Genomic DNA, 20,262 nt, shown 5'->3' with positions numbered 1-20,262 from the left:
ATCTTCCCAAAACTAGTTGCATTTGAGGGAATATTTCTTTGTAATACTATGCTGAATAAGTGCCACTAACCTCTGTTTCCAGTTCAGATGCAATGCAAAGTAGTGAAGCACTATGATTCTGTCTAGTAACCTGCCCATCTGCAACTGTGTTTCTCTGAGAGTAGTGAAATCTTGGTAAATTTAGAGCCTTGTGAGAGCTGAGTCTCTTTCACTGCCAGAAGATAATATACCATAACTAATGTCTAGATGAAGAGCAGCATAAAGTAGTATTTATCTCTAGAAACAGTTGAGCAAAAGTTTACGTTGAAGAATTGGAGAGTTCCCTAAACTCCTTGACATCTGAATTAATTTCTACTGATGGAATACAGGTTATCGGCTCAAGCACAAATTGGCAACATTTGCTTCCATATGTAATTCTTGTCTCTAAATTCCTTGTGAGAGGCTTTTGTCTCGTATCTATGGGTAATGGCTTTCCGAGCATCCCACTGCTTGGGACTGCAGCTTTCAGAATATCCTCTGTACTCATGCTAAGGAGCGGGGAAGGCGCTAGCGTTTGTGACTGAGATAGAAATTCAGAGAATCAGCATAGAAAGGAGAAGGCATCATATGCAGAGGGAAAGGAAATATAAACACAAAAAGAGAAATGACATTTTCCCCATCAGTATCACTGTTTTCTTCACTGGGACCATGTCCGTAAGTAATACATGTTGTACTTTTATGAAATGCTATTGTTAACTTTAATCTGCTGAGCTGAATGAAATTAGCTAGCAATTTAAGTGCTGTGGTTTTACCTTTTGCTGTAAGGATAGGCTGGTTTCTTTAACAGCTGCCAGTGCCTGTTGGAGACATATGTTATGTTATTTTTTGCATTTTAGAAGAGAAACAATTAATTTGTATTCTCTTCTGCTGCTGAAGCACTCTCTTCTCATTTTTAATAAGCATTTACATGAAAACAAGAATTTTTCCCCGAGGAGTTTATCTCCTGCTGCCTAACCCTAACTAAAATTTGTAATCTTGAATTTGTATCACCATAATTATCTCTACTGTAATTAATTGCAGTAACACAAATGAGTTTGTAGCTTCACGTGAGGAATGTGCAGTGGAAATTAATGATCTTCAAAGTTTCATATAAAACATTTTATAGAAAGAGAGGAAAAAGTCAGTAATTTAGAAAATGAATTCTTAATTAAGGAATGCTTGTCTGTCTATCTTAGTATTTGACTAATAGAAAAAATACTCATACCTATAGAAAATTTGGAATGTAAACCCACTTTAGAATTAGTCTCCATATTTCTGTAGACAACGCTGTGGACAAAGAACTGCTTGTCTTTTATTTCAAGACCCTGAAACCCATCAGAAAGGATGTAATTAGGAAAGGAAGTTCCCTGTCCAGATCCCTCCATTTGCAGAGGTTGACTTGGTTCTCTACAGCTGCTTTTCAGGAAACAGTTGATCTTTCTAAAGATCACTTTATGCTGAACCTAATTTTGTCCCTAGAAATGGAACTGCTGTGTTCCCTGTCTCTTCTCCCAGCACAGAGGATCCTTAATATAGCTCTGTGACTTGAAAAAAAAAAAAAAAACTCTCTTCTTAGGGCAGGTATTGTTAAAACCATAAACTGCTCTGTGTGGAATACGTTCTTAGAGGATGAAATGGTTTCAAACTGAGACGGGGAGGTTTAGGTTAGATATTAGGAGGAAGTTTTTCACACAGAGGGTGGTGACGCACTGGAACAGGTTGCCCAAGGAGGTTGTGGATGCCCCATCCCTGGAGGCAGGCTGGATGTAGCTCTGGGAAGCCTGGTCTGGTGGTTGGTGACCCTGCACGTAGCAGGGGGTTGGAACTAAATGATCTTTGAGGGCCTTTTCAACCCAAGCCATTCTATGATATATTCCAAGAAATTGCCTGAGTATACACTAGCTGTACAATCCTGTGTGTAACCTATCAACAGATGCCTTTCTGTTTAAAAGTAGTTTGATTCCAATGAAATGAAGTTCATAAACCATGTAGGCAAACAAAAGAGCTTTTCTTTCTGATTGAATTAAATATTAATTAATAAGACACACAAGCAAGCTTAAAACTGCTGTATATTCTGATTGTTTCTTCTCTTACTTTGGGAGGGGTGCATAACATGCAGGCCCTAACACCTTGGTGATTTGATTAGCACCTGTAGAAATGGCACATTATATTCAGGGGCTGAATTACCATGTACCAAAAGCATCAGCTTGGGAAAGTAGTTAGGGCAGTGGATTTCACTGGTAAGGGAATATTAGCATAGAGTTTGATTATAAAATGGAAGTGTGATATTTCAGTTTGAATTATTTTTTTACTACTTTATATGAGAGTGGTTTTGGAAATGAACTGAAAGAGCTTATGATGAGTACTTTGCGTAACAGAATGATTAATGCTGTAAGGAGAGTGGAAGTGATTTATAATAAAGACAGCTTCTGAATTGGTAGCCGTGAGGGATACTTTTTAAGATGAGTAAAGAACAACAATATTCAACTAACAAGTTATGCAGAGAGCAGATAAGTTGTATATAACCAAGAATAGTAAAGATTGGGGAAACAAGTTGTGCTAACTCCCAGACAATTAAGTTGTGTTGTAGAACAGAAAAATACGCCATTTATTTTGATCGTATAGCTCTTTGTCAGGTTTTTATTTCACTTATATAAGAAGTGCTTTGTAAAAGCATTCATGTTTTGTGTGGCTCAGTGAAACTGATGACCATGGTTTATATGCTCTTCTTCTGGCGCACAGCACTTCTGATTAATTGTATTTAAATTATGTTTGTAGATTAAAGTGATTTGAATTTCAGTGGCGACATCAAAATCTTCATAGGCATATGTGAGGAAAGCTGATAACCAGTGGGATGTTCCCCCATCCTGCACTCCTCTTACATCTGCTGTGGTGCCAGTGACCTTCAGCCCAGCTGGGAAGCTGTTTCTCAATACAGAAATCAGAAATGAGCAGAATGTTAGGGAGGCAAAAGTTGCACACCCTTTGGAGTAGGAGCTACACACCAGAGCATACAGACTTTCTGTACAGCCTATGATACAGAGGTTCACTCTGTTGGTTCAGCAGCTCTACAATTGAGTATTTCTGTTCAGAGAAGTCTGTTGAGGATACTTTTTGGCATAATAAGTACCAAAAAGAGCTAGAAAAGAAATCTGACCTTGAAAAAATTAGTATGCTGTATTCTGAGATTTAAGTTGTATCCTTGAGGGGAAGATGGATAGTGTGCTGCAATGCTTTTTAACCCTGATTGTGTCTTGCTTGTCTTGTCCCTTCACAGGAGCTCCAAGAAGTGTTTTTCTGCTCAGTTTATCAGGCAGGCAGATCTCAAGGTTGACATGTGTTGGTCATTGAGCAGAAATACACTTTGGAAGTGTGAACTTGCAGATCCTGTTCTTTGCTTGGCCATGTATTTCTCCTGTGTCCTTGCACAAACTGTTTAACCTGCCCTTTGCTAGACAGTAAATAAAATTTCCTTGTGTAACTGCAATGTTGGAAGGTTCATTAGAGATTTTTAGGAGCCTTACTGCAGTATCTTTTCATCACTCTAGATGGAAAAAATGTAGAGTTGGTGGGCATTTGTCTTTGGATGCATGCTAATTGGTGAAAGGGTATCATCTTCTTGTCTTCTCATGAGTTGTGCCCTGATTGTTCGTCTTTGCTTTCCCAGGTGAAGTGGTGCTTCTGGTCCCAATGCCAGCAGATGGCCCAGCAGAGTCATGGCAGCTTTTGCCTGATGGAAGAGCGGCCTCACCTACAACCTCTTTTACCCAGCAAGACATCAACAATGGCGTTGTGTGGTACAGGCACTCTGGAACTCAAGTAGAGAGTGACTCCTTCCAGTTCCAGGTACTTCTCGTCTTATTCACAGAGAAGTTCTGTGGGCATTTTCATGCTTACATATAGACTTATGTGTACGTAGGTGCGTGGTGTTGGTGAATGTGCATGAGTTTATGTACCAGGGTGGATACACTTCATTACAGTATCCTTCTTTGTAATGTGATGTCCCCCATAGCCCAGCTTTCTTTGAGATGAGGCTAGTCCCATTGGAGGAGGGAGAAGCAGGGATGTGGTTTCAGATGGCCACGTGTTTGTCTGTCCTTGGGATCCTTTGGCTGGGTAACAAATCTGCATGAGGAGATGCTTGCAGAAGTCCTCTGGCCCATGCTCTCCTAGGTATTCCTGAAGTCCAGACCTTTGTGAAAAGGCTTCTACATGTGAGGTATCTTAATGTAGCTCATATCTTGGCAGTTTTTATGTTGGGCTATTTGCACATTAAGCTGTAGGTTTGACTCCTTGGTACCATATGGTAATTACAGCACCCTTTCCTAAAACCCATAATATTTGCTCTGGGTGCAGAGTATTGACTGTTGTTTTTTTTAATGTTTGTTTTGTAAGCTCCAACACCAAGCAACCCTCCTGATTTCTGCAGTGCTTCAGTTAATCATTAATTTTTGCCCTACAGTAATTCCTCTTGCAAGCAGACAAAAAGATACAAATATTCTCCAGCAGATGTAAAGTAAGTTCCACCTCCCCAAAGTTTTAATGGCCAAAAAAAACCTTCAAATTGATCCTTTCTGTTTGCGTGGAAGATTTAACGACATCCCGTAATATCCAGCCAACATGAACACTTGTATGCAGTATTTTTTATATCTGGTTTAAAACTGAGAAGGTGTTACTGTAGCACTGGAGAGGCAATTAAGGTAATTTCTAAAGTAATTAACATAAGTGATAATGAGGAATTTGTGAGTGTCAATGTTGAACAAGCTAATCTGTAGCTTAATTGCCATGTTCTTCTTACGGAGTATGCATTTTGCATGAGCTAAATGTTTGATTTAATGTCTTGAAATGGTAGCAGTAATTGTACAGACTGCCATACTAAGAAAGGAAGCTGTGGTTACCTGGGTGACATCAGGAGACCGTAACACATCTGAGCCTTCAGCTATGGACTGGGGCAGCTTAGAAGAAGCTGACATGTAGTTTTCATCAGTATTTTGATAGTTAATGTTCGGATGATAGGAACTCAAAAGAGGTCCAGCAAATGGTTAAAATAACTGTATTCAAGTCAGCAGAGCATTTTCAAGCGTTTTCTTGAAATTGTGTGCTGAGGTCTATTCTGACTCACAGAGGGCTCTGCTGAAATCAAGTGTGGGCTTCCATACCTGCTGGCAGATAAAGCTGTAACTGAGGCACTTGCCTCCCAGGGTTGCTCTGAAAATTTGTGGGCGTATCCCTATGGAACAGGGTTTTGGTTCTTTGAATTTTTGCAAATGTAGTATGATTTGCTTCATACGTTGTCACTGTGAGTTTTTTATGGTAAGTTAGATGCAGTTGACTTAATTTTGGTGTTGGAGTGGCATGTGAAAAATCTTTATGGGTCTTTCTGAAACATGAGCACAGACTGTCTTGGGATGTTGGGATCACAGGGAGTCACTGTCAAGGTGGTGCCATTGTTGGAAAACCAGCACAGTGGGTTGTCATTTTGGGGGTGGGGAGACGGTTTAAAAGTGCATTATGTTTATTTTCTGTTCTCGTGATGAAGAGTTCCACTAAAATATACAGCCAGCTGCAGTAAAATCTGGCAAAATGGAAGAAGTGTCAAGCACAGGCAGGAATGAGCAAGTGGGGGGTAGAGAACCGGTGAACAGACTGTAGAGGCAATAATGGAGAAACTGATTCCTATTTAAAAGCCTTAGTTCCCTGCAGCACTGGGTTGGGAGCAATTTGTGTCTTTGCCTTCATAGATCTGCAGAAGAGAAAAAGAAAATTAAGAAACGTGTCTAGAAATGCAGTCACGTCCTCCGACAGGTTTCATTCATCTGATCTTCCTTTTGCAGGTGTCCAGCTCTGTCAGTCCACAGGCCAGCTTGGAAAGCCACGTGTTCAACGTTGCTGTGCTCCCACAGACACCCAGAGCACCTCAGCTTTCCCTTGGCTCCTCTTTGCACATGGCTGTAAGTGTCTGACACCACTGACTGCTGTTTTCTGTGTTCATTGCTGTACTGCAAAGTGCCCAAAGCCTTGCATCAAGCAATAGCTGCTGAATGTTGGTCCTTGCATTTGCTATTGTCCCCACTACTGTGCTTGATTCGAACACCTAAATCCAAGGGATCAGACTTACGTACCACATAGATAACTAGGGTAGAAATGTGAGGAAAACAAAGCAAACAAACAAGCAAAAAGCTAGATAGGCTAAAAGTGGAAGTGGTTGGGAAAAAAGAAACCAACAAAAAACAAGTTGAAAAAGTCAGTGTTAGAAGCAATGAATTTATAGACTTGAAAAGAGAGGAAAACGATGAAATATTTTAAATATTTTTATTGAATTCTTAGCATTTTCAAAATACTGTTTCTTGAGAAGCCTTTAGGAGTAGCAAGAGTGAAGGAACTGTGGTTTAGAGAGACTGCAATGCGTAGATCTTGCCAGTAATTCCACTGCAAATTTACTTACCTTTCTACATTAGAAATTTTGCATTTATTGTTATGATGTTAGGAACACAGATTATAATGCATTTGGAAACTATTCAGGCAAGCCTTGTTTCATCTACATGCATGGACTGAACTACCTTATCTTGGAGCTTTGACTCAAGGAATGACCATTTTGATGACAGCAGTGCCTCTAACTTAGTCATTTCCCTGATTGTGTTAATTTCAAGGTCTAGAGTTGGTTTTGTGAGTCCTACTTCAGTGCATGCCTTCTCCACATGCCCCCATCACGTATGCGGGAGAAGTCTAGCTTTCCTTTTCCTGCTGTATAAGGAGGGATTCTGTGTGCCTGGGCTGGAGGAGAGTATGGGGCTTTGCCAGGAAAGAAAAGGAAGCAATGGGAGAAGAGTTAGTGAAAATTCCATGACACAACGGCCTTGTCAGAGTTTAAAATAGTGTTGACCTTTCACAGGCGCTAATAAAACATGCTCAGATTGCTTCTTGGAGCAATAGCCAGCAATGTGTCTTTCTTCTCTCGACTTTTTGTTGTTGCCATTAGTGGTAAAATTGATGGGAGAGGTGTCTGACTGAGCCATGCTGCGCTGGATTTTATAGCTAATTACACACCACAAAATTCAATAGTGCCATAAAACACGTTTTACAGAGGGACGCCTCTCAACCTGCAAGCCCTACCTGTGGGAGAGACAAATAGACCTTGGAGGCAACTATGAAGAAACTATAATCTTAAATCTTTTCATCATAAAATTGCACTTCCTTGCATCAGCACGATTGAGTTCTGTTCACTCATCTTCAAACTCCTTTAGAATTAGTCTGGTTTCAGCTGAAGAGCAAGCACAAAATGTTAAGTCTTCTCATACCTGTAAACCTTGTCTCTTTGAGCGTCCTTCCAAGAAGGGTCAGAGAAAATTTGATGACACTTTGGTAATTAAACTGGGCAAACATCTATACTACATCTATACTATACATACATATATACTACATCTATACTACTTCTTTTTCTCGCGTTACCTGTTTCCACCACACTGATAATACCATTAATAACAGGAGTCTGAGCTACACACCAGCTGAATGCAAACAGAGATTGGGTTTGTGAAGGAGACAGTTTTTGAAAGCATCTGAGAAGGAAGGTTCTTGCTTCCTGAGATGTCATGAAAGGGTCATCGCTGTTACATTGAAGCCTGGAGTTTTTGCACAGAGGCTGTATGTAGATATCACATGTATGTATCACGTGTATGTTGATATCACAAATAAACTTCTTGGCTCTTGGTTCCAGCTATATACATGACTGTTTCACATCTAAGATGGGTTGTCAAGCTTTTATTTGATGCTTCACAACAAACATTCATAGATTAGGCTGTGGTTTCTCTTCTGATGTGTTTGCATGAAAATACTGAGGAGAAATGAACTGTGTGTTTGGTGACATTTGCGATGTTTTGAGCTGTTGTAAAAGAGCCCTACTTTCCCTCAGTGTCCAGACTGGGTCTCGAGGATCTTAGAATCACAGAATGAAAGGTTGGAAGGTACCTCGAAGATCATCTAGTTCCACCTTCCCTGCCATGGGCAGTATTGGCAGCCACTAAATCAGACTGCCTGGGAATCCAACAAGCTTGGCCTTGAATACCTCTAGGTATGGGGCATCCGCAGCTTCTTTGGGCAGCCTGGGTTGCAGGATGGGTGCAGGTTTGACGGGATGGACTTACAGGCGCGAAAGTGTTGGGATTCAGTGAGCTGCACATGATGTAGTATGTGGAAACCTGTAATTTGTTCCTGAACCTGATTATCTGATGTTCCAACAGAGGTGAATTAATTGCACTTTCCCTAATTTGGCTTGTACTCCCCATATTTTGTTAGTGGTTATGAAATGAGCTAGATATTTTTCATACTCAACTGGACTTCATTTAATTCGGTGGTTTCTCATGGCCATTATTTCTGCAGGGTTAAGGTTCATAAAGTCATGCAAGTTAACTACCTTTGACCACTTACTTCTATTCATACAACACCATAATTCTTGTAACACACTGCCCACCCTTGACTAATGATAATCTTGTAATGGAAAGATTATGGCATTTTTAGACAGGCTTAAAACGAAAAGGAAAGCTTTGATTCCTCTGTATTTGTATGGAAATGACTGAAACATTTTCAAGATTTCTTTTTAAGAGCAAATCCAGTCCAGCCACATCAGATTGGACTGAAAGAGTAGGTAGGCAGTGAATTATACCTTTGTCCAGAGAGTGTTTGATCAAAACAGATTTTTCTTTATCTGTTCTTCGTTCCTGCAGGCAGAAAAATGAAGTTTCTTTATTTGAGGTGGTCTAGCATCTGCAGGAGACAGTGTGCTAAAAATGCTGCCACTGTCATGAACAATCTGAAAGTGGGGGCAAGCTCATGGTAACGGGAAGGAGGCGGCATTTGATTATTATTTTCCCAAAGTTATAAGCCCTTTCTAATTCCCCAGTAAGGACTTACTGGGGGTAGGCCTGTGTAGTGACATCTTCTGTTGAGCATAGTAGTACTCAGCTTCTGTGTTACATGTTTGATTTGGATTTTAGATGAGCTGAAAACAAGTTTAGATGTCCCTAAAAGCAAATTTGACTACTGTTAAGCTTTATTTTCCTCTGTAATTTCATCCCAATTAGTCCCTATTCGATAGAAGTTTGAGGAACTTGGTAAGGGTTCAACTCATGTGTTCTTCGTCAGTTTTATGTCTAAGAGCCAGACCTTTACATTCAAAGTCTATCATCTTTTATAGCAAAGCAAATTCTTTCCTGTTGTATTTTCGTCTGTCTTTCCATATCTCTGGTGTTGATGCTCTTGCTCTAATATGTTTATTGAGGTTCTGGAGGACCGCGTGACAGTGATTGAGCCCCATCACCTCTCCTTTGTAGACCCAGAGATTCCCAGTGAGAAAATCCTGTTCAATGTGACTGTCCCTCTCCTTCCTGGCCAAGGCAAGTGTACCTATTCAGAACATGGCAGCTTGATTTAATTGGTATGCTTCTTCGAGCACGTTTTATGTTTTTTTTCACTGTATGTCGTTCTGTGAAAGCATCTGCTAAACTATTTGGCTTCCTTCATTAGTATTCTAACATCTTGTTTCTTTGGCTTGTTTAGGAGTATGCTGCAGTGCGCAGATATTTTTCTTATGATTGACTGGAAGACATTGAATGTTGCACTGTGGCTTTCTGCTTCTAGCCTTTTTAGTGAGAGGTATTTGAAGAAAAGAGCAAGTGAAGAATTTGTTTTAATTTCACATGTCCTGTATTGCTCTGTAGAACCCATACTAGGTGCAGTTTCAGACATCTGACTCATAGCAACAGCTGAAGGTATAAAAAGAAGTACTTGAGAAGATAAAAAGAAGCCATCCTCTATGGTGTCTTGTTTTAAAAATAAATGGATTCCTTCTCTTAATAGTGAACTCTCTGTTTCTGTAGGTATTGTGGAGCATAGAGACAGGCCTCTCTCCCCAGTCAGGTATTTCACTCAAGCAGATATAAACCATGGCAAGATTGCTTATCGTCCACCAACTGCAGCTCCACACTTGAGAGAGATTATTGCATTCTCATTTGCAGGTAAGGAGCTGAATGTTCTTTGCAGTGCCAAGTCAGACTGCTGGTTCTCCTCCAGTTCTGGAATGGTCTTGTGGCTACTCACTGAATAATACAACGGAAGTGGGAATCTGCCTTGTGGGAACGCTTCAGAAGTTCACTCAATTCTTGAAATCATTTTTTGCCTCTTGTTCAGTATATCAGCTTTCAGTGAATTATTGGGGTATGACTGTGTTCTCTGCTGCATTTAGCATTGTTGATACTTATATTGGATGTGGCATTGGTCAAACTGTTGATCTGGTGCTCTGTGGTTAAGAACTATTGCCCTTCCCATGCTTGAGTACCGGCTCCAGCAGTCTTCAGGTTCAGACAAGAATTGGTGTGTGTGAACTGAATCAATTTAGCCAGGGTATTAGATTTCTGCCATCAGGAGGGTAAAAGGAGCAAGAGATAGAAGAGGAAAAATAGGAAAAACTTCAAACATGTTGGACCAGTTGGTGTATGGGATTATGTGATGAAATGACAGTACGTGGTAGATGCAGTTCTATACGTTGCCATGCCGTCTGCTGACACCCAGAGGAGTTTCACAGACTGGAGGAGAGCAGCGTGTTTTCTCTCACTACTTGGAAGGAAAGTGTAGAAAAGAGTGCTTTCCTTATTAAAGAAAGTCTCCAGTCTGGTTGAATGTCTGCACTTGCTTTCTCCAAAAGCTGTCCAAATCCATGTCAGTATGAACTGTCCTCTGCTAACTACAATTACTCTGTGCTTGTATTTATCCCATCAGGTCTTCCAGAGTCAGTGAACTTCCGATTCACAGGTATGCAAACCATTTGCTCTTTTCTGGCCAAAGTTTTCCTCCTTGTGCCCTTCACGCTGCCTGTTACTCCTTGGCTTTTCTGAAGGGACATCTGTGGGCACCCGGTAGGAACTTCTGGAAATACATGTATCCAAGGAATGTTCATTCCCTCTGTCCCAGTAGTTTTTTATACAAGTTAAGATGCAGTTCAGTAGGCACACACATTTTTTCCAGTAGTTGCCTGGAATGCGTCATAAATGCGTGTTCATTCCTGTTTTCCCTCTATCTGAACAGGGACACCAGTGTTTCAATTTGTTGGGGTTTTTTGGTTGTTTTTTTTTTTTGTTGTTGTTTTGTTTGTTTGTTTGTTTGTTTTGTGTTTTTTTGTGTGTGTTTTTTTGTTTTTTTTTAAATATACCATGGAAACATTTCCACCATTGAATTGCTAGTAATTAGCTGCTTCTTACTTATGTAATACGTTTCCCTTTCCATGTACTATAGCACAGGTGTGCAAGGTGATCCACTTTCAAGGAGACTTATGGGTACGCTTGGTAGACAAATGGTAGATAGTATGCACACACACATGCTCTGATTTTTACAAGTTATACTTTTTGTGCTAGAAAATGAGTTAGGGACAAAGGTAGATACCTTTGGATAGGTGTGAGTTGTGTGTTTACGTCCACACAGATCTGTAGATTTGTGAATCCCTGAAAGCACATCCCTATGCTCAGTTGTTGTTTTTGTCTGTGTCTAGTGTCTGGTGGAGAGCACACAACCCCAGAGATGGTGTTTGTCATTCACTTGCTCTCTGCAGAGCAGCAGCCTCCAGTCTTCCAGATCACAGCTCCTTTCCTGGAGGTCAGCCAGGGGGGGAAGGCCACCATTGGTGAGTAGGCTGGAAAGGATGGGGCAGCAGAGTTTTTTTCCTGTAAGCCACTTTCTGGTGGTGTCAGGATGCTTGCTGGGGTTTTTATAAATAACCCCCTAATATGTGGACATACACACACCTGTCTCAAAGGCTGAAGGTTTGTGTAGCTGTCATACCAGAAATACTGTGAGTCACTGGTGGTAAGTTCTCTGAATCAATATCCGATCCAAACGTTATCAGGGAACTAATTATTTCCATGAAGGCAGCAAGCCCTTGGGCTAGGGATGCTCCAGAATTATTTGACTTTTCAGGTACTGACTAAATTAAATTTTTTTGTCTCCATTCATGTAGGAAATATCCAAATAATTTTCTAGGACGGTATCTCTGAGAAAGCAGATTTTATTCGCAATTGCAATGGCGGGCCTCCTGCAAGCAGGAGAGCCCCGAGAAAACAGTGTTACATCTTTTATCCCCTACTGCCCCAACAGTTATCTCTTTCTGCCCTGGTTCCTCATTGGCTGAATACTGCAGGTTCACACTTTTTCGCGACGCTTCGCTAATCATACAAATACCAAGTAAACATAGATCTTTGCTGCCCAAACACAAATATCTTAATTGTTTAATTGCCTTCTAACAATTGTTTTCTCAACAAACGTTTGGTCGCGGTTTTTGGATGCCTGTTTTATAACATAAACATAGCCTCTCGATTGTTTAATTACCCCCCCTTTAACATTTGTACCCCTTTACACTGAGTCATTGTTCTGGTCATTCATCTGTCCTTGCATAGAGATAAGGTCGGAAGGAGGATAGAGGGGAGTATCTTGGAGCCTGTCTATGGCATCCTAACATTCCCACAGAGTGGGATGGTTCTGCTTTGTGTAAAGGCCCTGACTCCTTGTAAGTTTGTTAGATGTATTTCACTTCTGCCTGTCTAATGAACAACGTTACAATATGTTTTCTAGTTCAGAATGCTATACTCACATTGTTTAGAACATTTAAAATCTACTGCAGTTTTGTGAGAATGAATTTGTTAGGTAATTCAGTAATTATGTTTCTAAAAATGTTACTAATATGTGTATGTTATTCTTACTTTCCGCATCAGTTATTTGTAAGGATATGTTACAACTTAATTCTTTAGATCAATTGCCCTTTTCCATTGTTCACTGCAGAAACAACACTTTCACTTTCCACAGTTCACAAGAACAGATGACAAAGTTTAGGGACATTACCAGAGCAGTGTGTAAGGATGCTGAAACCTCTGTTCTATGTCTCTGGCACAGGGATCCAGTTGGCTGTGAGCGATACAGATACAGCTCCTGAGGGCCTCTTCTTTGAGCTGGTGAAACCTCCCCATCATGGCATCGTGCTCAAGCATGGTGCAAGTGTGCAGGAGCATATGAGAGCAGGTAAGTTGAGCAGAAATCTTCTTCAGCACGGTCTTCTACTCACATCCAGCTTCTACCTATTCATTCCACAAGTTTGGTTTGGTAGGAGGAGACAGATGCCTCTAACAGATGCAGCTGCAGCCACAAATGCGTTGAATTCTTTGACTGAAAGAGTGTGACTGCAGGAGAGAGTACGTGGAAGATCATTTCCTGTTTGTTGTTTAGTTCCTGTCCGAGATAATGAATTTCTATAACACGTATGTGGGCTGATGGGCAGTCACTCTATTGTGGTAAGAGTACCAGCTGCTAATCAGAAAGAGACCTTTTGCTTTACATGGTAAATTACATGTGAAATAATACTTAGTGAACATTTCTGCTGAAGTCTGCATAATCGGTGGTGATGCAGCAGTCAGAACCTTCTGTGGAGTTTTGCTATTGATTTTGGTGGCAGCAGTTTCCAGTGTATTATCAGATGAACAAATATTGTCTGTAAGAGAGTAGTGCAAACAGATGTGGAGAGGGAAGCCTTATCTAGTTATGACAGGCCTGAGTTTACAAAGCACCTGGGAAGAAAGGAGGATCTGTACACTTCCAGAGAATTGTCATTGTGAAAAGAGTCACTGTGTCTGTACAACAGACAAGGTTACAGCTTTTCCTTTGCCCTACGCATGTATTACTTCCTTAAAAATGTCTTCATAACTCAGAGCTCTGTAGGGATGGTATTAAATGCCAGGTAAGCATGTGATTTAATCTTCTGCTAAATTGGGGCCTTAGGCTGTTTGAACTGGATTGGCGCACTAGCAGTTTTCCTGACTTCTGTATTTCTTTCTGGGAAGGTGACACCTTCACCTATGAGGACGTCACTCGAAATGCTTTGCAGTATGTGCATGATGGCTCAGCAGCAGCAGAAGACAGCATGGAAATCTCTGTCACCGACGGTGTCACCACAGTGACCACAGTGCTGAGGGTGGAAGTGTCCCTGCTGGATAACAACGGTCCACAGCTGGCTCCAGGCTGCCTGTTAGGAATCACTGTGGCTAGTAAAAGCTCTGCAACTCTCTCTCGATTGCACCTTGCTTACACTGTAAGCTTTTGTCTATTTCTAAACCCAATGAATGTTGCCAGCATTTCATGCCTAATCCCCACACAGACCCTTTGCCACCCACACCTCTTTGCCATTAGTGTGGATTCTTGGCAAAGAGCTCAGCTTTTGACTGTGTTTTGCCAAGAAGGGGACAATAGACTCTTTCTTTCAGCGGGGTTTTAAGGCTATCCCTGCTTGCCAGAAACTGCCATGCTAAGATGAGAACTGAGTTAATCCCAGATTTTTGTATCAGACAGACTCCCTAACAACACATACGGATTTTCAAGGTGATAAGCCCATGACAATTTCTTCCCCCTCACACAATTGTGAAATTGTCTGGTTCTTTTCTGCACAAGCTTCAAAGGTTGTGGGTTTTTTTGAGCGAACCAGGATTCTGTGCTCCCTGGTGTAGCTTTGAGTTGATTCCAGTGTTTGTGTTGTTGTATGCGTTGTCCTGCTGGCAAAATTCAGAGAAAGTTATTATCCCAGTTGGTTTAGCAGCAAAGACACTGGCAGTGGATTTCAGGTGTGCAGACATGCTCCTCTTAGGGAGGAGGTTGGAGAGATTGCAGTGCACATGTGAGTCTGGAGAGACCTAAGGTAGTGGCTGTCAGAGAGATGGTTAGGAGCCTGCAGAGTGAGGTAGAATAAGAAGGCAGGCAAATGTTTTTTTCCAAAGGATCTGCCTGGATAAAAGTCAGGGATCTGTCCCATTCTCCTTATGAAGAAGAAAGGTGTCAAGGGAGCTGTTCAGGTTTAATGTGAAGAACACAACAGTCACAGAAAAGAGGATTTATTTCCTGATCCATATCCTGAGAATATGATTTCTGCCTTGGGTCTTATCTTTCTGGCAACCAAGAAAAGCTTTTATTGGAAAGTTGACATATGAGTCATTATGTCATAGAAGTGATTGTACCTAATGAAGTTAAAAAGAGCCAAGAACAACTTCTCGCTTAATATGAAACAGGCTTTTGAGGCATTGCTCCACACCACTTTTACTAAGAACTGAACAGAGATACCTCTGAAGCATTAGTGGGCAACAGTTACTCCCTGTACTGGGTGTCTTTTTGGCTCATTTTTTCTGGAGTTGGTAAAAGCGTATTACATAAATGATCCAGTCCTCTGGGAGTGTAAAGTAATTTGAAAATAGAAGTACTGGTTTTATCTCTGGGAATTTGTTGGTGTAATACAAGGACAGAAGGAGAACCTCTCTGAGTTGCGAGAAAAGGAAAATAAATTTTGTACTAGTTACTGGGAATGTCCACCTAATTGACTCTTCTCATCATTAGAGCTTCATTCGTTGTTCATCAGCTGAGGGTCTGACCCTGTTGGTTTCATATATTCCCCTAAAACAATATTTTCTTCATCCTTCCATTTTCAATGGATGGAAGCAAACGCTAATCCTGTTTTGTGTTGTTTTCTTTTTTTTTAATTTTTCCTTCATGTTTAGGACAACAATTCTCCTGACTCAGAAATAAGAATCCAGTTAATATCTCTGCCCACATACGGCACCCTTTTACGGACGTCTGGCTCTCATGCTGAAGAGCTTTCTAGGGTTTATAACTTCACCATGGAAGACATAAACAACCAGAGGATCAGGTATCAAATAGCTATTCTCATTCTAAGTCATACTAGTTAAAAGCTTGGTGGGCTTTCCACAGGGAACTCAGGACTGTATTAGGATGGTGCAATGTATCCAAGATAATATTTTCTCTGCAATTGTAACCTGCGAGACTATAAATGAGAGCATTTGCTTTGTACAGAATTGTTTATGCAAATCTGAAAGGTAGCTGGTTGAAATTATGAGATTTTTTTTCTGTGCAATGTCATGGTGATACTTTAGGTAGGCAATATAAAAGGAGCGATTTCTAAGAGTTCAGGAAATGGCTGGGTTTGGGAACTGAAATACCACTTCTCTTCCAAGAGATGTGTTTGGATGAGGTGTTTTAACCCAGCTGTCAGTGAAATTCCCTGACACAGCTTGTGTTTTGACTTGCAGTTACTCGACTGTGTTTGAGACGAGCAATCAGCCAGTTACAGATGTCTTTCACTTCACTGTTTTTGATGCTGATAATAACCGGCTTGACAGACAGATGTTTACCATCACCATCACGTCTGCCCAGGCAGTACCATCACTTGTTGTGTTTGCTGACCATATCACTGTAAGTGGCTACCCAAGAAACAGTGATAAGAATGTCTTACACATGGGAAATTAGACACTTTTTCTGGACTGAGGGCAAATCACTGCAGAAACATGGTGTTACACATGCAATCTTGTGAGTGCAGAGGGTTAAGAAATTACTTGGAGGCCAGAGGAGACTGAATGTACTGTTGCATCCCCGAACCTCATCTGCTTACTTCTATTTTAGTCAGGAGCTAGGTTCTTCCTAGGGTGTCCCATTGATATCAGTAGAACAAGTCAAATTTACCTTGTTTAGTATTTGGTCCCTTATTTCACCAGCTTGTATGTAAAAGGTGAGCAGAAGATGAAAGAGTCTGAAAACATCTGGTGTTTTGGACAGAATACCTGGCATTTCAGACTCATTATCAAAGCCTTTTGAAGTCGTCTTCCTCTTTTCTAGCTTGGAGTTCACCCTCCCTCGCCTTCAAAAGATTCTCCTCAACAAGCAAAGTAGATTTTGCCTTCTAAGAGGTCAGCATGACTCTGCCAGTCCTTTTTTTTTCCCCTGATAAAACACTCACAGGCTTCTCTTGGGGGCCAGGCAGGTTTTGTTCTTATCATCCTACCTCACCTCCCAGCTGATCTCATGGTGAACAGATCTGAGGGAGGATGGAACAAGACTTCAGAGAAATGAGCACTGTGAGGACCAGGAAATTCTCCTACACGGGGTGGTGATATACTTGTTCAGTCATGACTCATCCACTGCTGTGTGAATGGACTATACTTTGTCGTACTTGTGTTTTCCAGGTGGATGAGGGGGGCAGGGTCCCACTTCTGGCTCATCACCACTTAATTGCTGATTATGATACTGCTGCCAAGGAAGACCTGAGGGTCACAGTTGTTACTCTACCTGTGTATGGCTACATTGAAAACACTAAGACAGGTAAAGTGCCTGGCTTTCTCTTCTTTCTCCTGGCTACTGAAATGAAACATAGAAATTTCAGTCTAGTTTACCTCATCATAGTTCCTCTGTGCGGTGGTCAGCATTATGAGATAAACTGTCTCTGGAGAGCATTACTTTCTAATTCTCATTTGGAGGCTGGTCCAAGCTGTGAGACTGGGGCATTAAGAGCTTTTTCAAACATTCTGTTTTCATCATGCTTTATTCTGACTGCCCTTGTTCTACAGAACAAATTCTACTGAATTCCTCTAAATGTTGCAGTGAGCTTGAAGGCTGGGAGAGCTGTGGGATACCATCTCTGGTAACACTCTTTTATGTCATTGTATTTCCAAGAAAAAGTAGAATTTATGCTGGACTGTCCAGAGTTATTCATCCATTGTAACCTGTGACACTATAAATGAGAGCATTTCCTTTGTACAGAATTACAGTCCAGGAGGACTGTCTGCTTAGTTACACCCATAGGTGATCCTAACAACAATAACAGAAATCATTTTACTCAAATCACAGTAAAATATCACCGTGGGCTGGTAGTGTCACAGCTTGTTGCAGCAGATACTGCTCTTCTTCTGGAGTGCATGGTTTGCTAACAACCGCACATCATTCCTAATAGTTCCCAGCTCTTGCCATTTAGGTAATAGAGAGCCTCCATCCTTGAATGGGCCACGACTGGTTGGTTTTCTTGGGGATGTGACTTTTGCAAGGTGCAGTTTGATATAGTGATTATACCAATGCCAGATGGCCCATTAGCCATTGTCTCATCACCGAAGAATGTTATAAGTAATTCTGAGGCGTGGGCTTGCTTTTACTGTGCATAGAACTGCAGCTTTCTTAATACCTGCTCTAGTGCAGCAGATGTTGCTTTCTACAAAGGTCGCAAGGTGACAGAAGCCATGTTTTAGGAATGAACATCTTGCATCCTTCAGTGTGTCATTCTTCTCTTAATCCTGCTGCTTCTGTTTTTAGTTTATCAGTGACTTGAACATTTTTTTACCAGAAGCATTCTGTTTTGCAGGTGAGAGTTTGGGACCGCAGAGTGCTGTTACCACAGATGCATCCTTCTCCATTCAAGATGTTCTAGAGAACAGCATTTACTACTTTCAGAGTGTCCACGAAAGCATTGAGCCAACAAGTGATGTTTTCAGCTTTTACGTGAGCGATGGTTTCAGCCAGTCTGAGGTGCACAGCATCAACATCACCATTCAGGTACGCCTGTGCTTTCTGGCTGCAAGAATCCTCTCTTTTAACATAGACACTTGTCTTTTTGAAGTACAGCTCCTTCTAATTGTGAGCTTTCCTCACACTTTTATAATACATGGGTAGGGGATTAGAGAGTTTCCTTCTTCTGAACTATTTCCTTCTCCTAGTATAGGAGCATATTTCCCCTGCCACACCAGAAAAGGGTTGTGCATTGCAGACTTCCCCAGGGCTTATTTCTCAGGTGTCTTCATCCTCTCAGAAGCAGCCACGTTACTGGGGAGATTTGGAGAGTCTGCTGTAGTCCATCTGTTGGTATTAGTGCCAGTACTGTCATAAAGTGCTCATTTCTCCTTGGCCTTTTCCCTTGTTTGACTTTGGGATCTGTGCAGCGGCGGAATGATGAGCCCCCAAAGATGGTGTTGGAGCCTGTCAGAGTGCATGAGAGCTCTAGTGTGGTTGTTACCAACGCCTCACTCAACCTGCAGGACCTGGACACCCAGAACAGTGAGCTTGTCATTGTGGTTACCAAAAGTCCTGAACATGGTAAGTCCTGACAAGCTGGGGTGGGAGTGTGTGTGTGTGTGTGTGTGTGTTTGTCTGTACCTGTAATAGCCCCTAATGTGAGAGGGAAGCCTGCAACATTTGTACAAAGCACATTTAGACCAGCGACATAGCAATCACACTTCAGGACAGCCTTGCTCTTTGATAGCTTCTCCAATTTGTGAGAGATGGAAAAGACAGACTGCACCCACGTCTCTGGAAAGGTCCCTTTCGTGTTATCCCATTTCCTATTGTGGGATTCAGTTCCAAAGAGCTGAGCATCTACCTGCAGTGATAAAGAAAAGGCGGGTCGTACAGTGAAGGCAATATGCAAAAAGCTTCCAACAGTTCTTTTAGTAAAACCATGTCCACTTCCATGCATCCCACTGGGAGCCTGCATGCAAAGAGAGCCATGTCCTCCTCATAATTTTGATGCATCTGTTGTTTGTCAGGTCACCTTCGCAGGAGGCAGACTGCTGTGGAGCCCCCAGAGCATGGACACGTGCTGTCTCTGGGCTCGTCTTTCACCTACCAGGACGTTTTGGATGAGCTGATTGTTTATTCTCAGAGCGGTGCAGCAGCGCAGACAGATGAGTTTGGCTTCTCCATCACAGATGGTCTCTACATGCAGACAGGGAAGCTGGAGTTCTCCATGGAGCTGCCAAAGACGCAGCTGCCCACACTGACTGTCAACAGGGTCCTGCAGCTCCCCACTGGTATGGGAAGAGAGGGTGGAATGGTGTCACCTGTTCAGGCAGCCCAGTGGGAGAAATTCTTCATCTCCTGCTGAATGTAATTGCGAGGTGTAGGTGTGAACTCATGCCTCTTGTTTGACTGGGGAGGTCTTTTCCAAAGAATCTCCTCATAGTGGAGCCAGGATCAATTGTCTGTTGAAAGGAAAAGGGACAGGGGAAAAAGAATTACAGGCATAGATATTTTTATGCATGCTGTAGTTAAGCACTGCCTCCCAAGAACAATTTCAGGGCTTTGTATTTGTTAGCTGAGAAGGAACGTGTGAGAGCATCTAACCTCAGTTCTGACAGATAGCTGCAGGCTTTTCAGAAACTTTGTCTACACTCAGCTTTAGTTCACATTTCTGAAAATGTGTCAGCTCTACTTAAGCTGTTATGTCTCTGTTGTGCAGGGCTGGTTAAGTATGACATCATGCAAGGCTGAAAGCCACTCTTCCACGGCAATGCAGTGCCACACAGTTTTCATTCCAGGGCATTCCAGCAAGCCTAGTGAGCACGCAGTTGAGCAGGAGCAAACCACATGCCTGGGACACTGCTGTGCTGCATTGAACAT

The 20,262-nt window shown here is 41.7% G+C and overlaps 1 protein-coding gene across 1 annotated transcript in view; it reads left to right on the top strand.

The window, feature by feature from the left end:
* The window catches only part of FRAS1 (Fraser extracellular matrix complex subunit 1), a 164,167-nt gene that overhangs the window by 115,565 nt on the left and 28,340 nt on the right, over positions 1 to 20,262 (top strand). Inside the window, exons 30-43 of the mRNA XM_031607476.2 lie at positions 3,686 to 3,864; positions 5,853 to 5,969; positions 9,293 to 9,407; positions 9,891 to 10,028; positions 10,789 to 10,821; positions 11,555 to 11,686; positions 12,949 to 13,074; positions 13,890 to 14,137; positions 15,588 to 15,736; positions 16,137 to 16,299; positions 17,067 to 17,202; positions 18,233 to 18,423; positions 18,807 to 18,960; positions 19,410 to 19,673. Coding sequence (XP_031463336.2) covers positions 3,686 to 3,864; positions 5,853 to 5,969; positions 9,293 to 9,407; positions 9,891 to 10,028; positions 10,789 to 10,821; positions 11,555 to 11,686; positions 12,949 to 13,074; positions 13,890 to 14,137; positions 15,588 to 15,736; positions 16,137 to 16,299; positions 17,067 to 17,202; positions 18,233 to 18,423; positions 18,807 to 18,960; positions 19,410 to 19,673 — 2,145 coding nt within the window. The remainder of the gene's footprint in view (positions 1 to 3,685; positions 3,865 to 5,852; positions 5,970 to 9,292; positions 9,408 to 9,890; positions 10,029 to 10,788; positions 10,822 to 11,554; positions 11,687 to 12,948; positions 13,075 to 13,889; positions 14,138 to 15,587; positions 15,737 to 16,136; positions 16,300 to 17,066; positions 17,203 to 18,232; positions 18,424 to 18,806; positions 18,961 to 19,409; positions 19,674 to 20,262) is intronic.

This window comes from Phasianus colchicus, chromosome 4 (assembly GCF_987193195.1).
Source record: "Phasianus colchicus chromosome 4, bPhaCol1.hap1.1, whole genome shotgun sequence".
NCBI lineage: Eukaryota > Metazoa > Chordata > Aves > Galliformes > Phasianidae > Phasianus > Phasianus colchicus.
The sequence above is the reverse complement of the archived record's forward strand: the minus strand, read 5'-3'. Positions and strand labels throughout refer to the sequence as shown.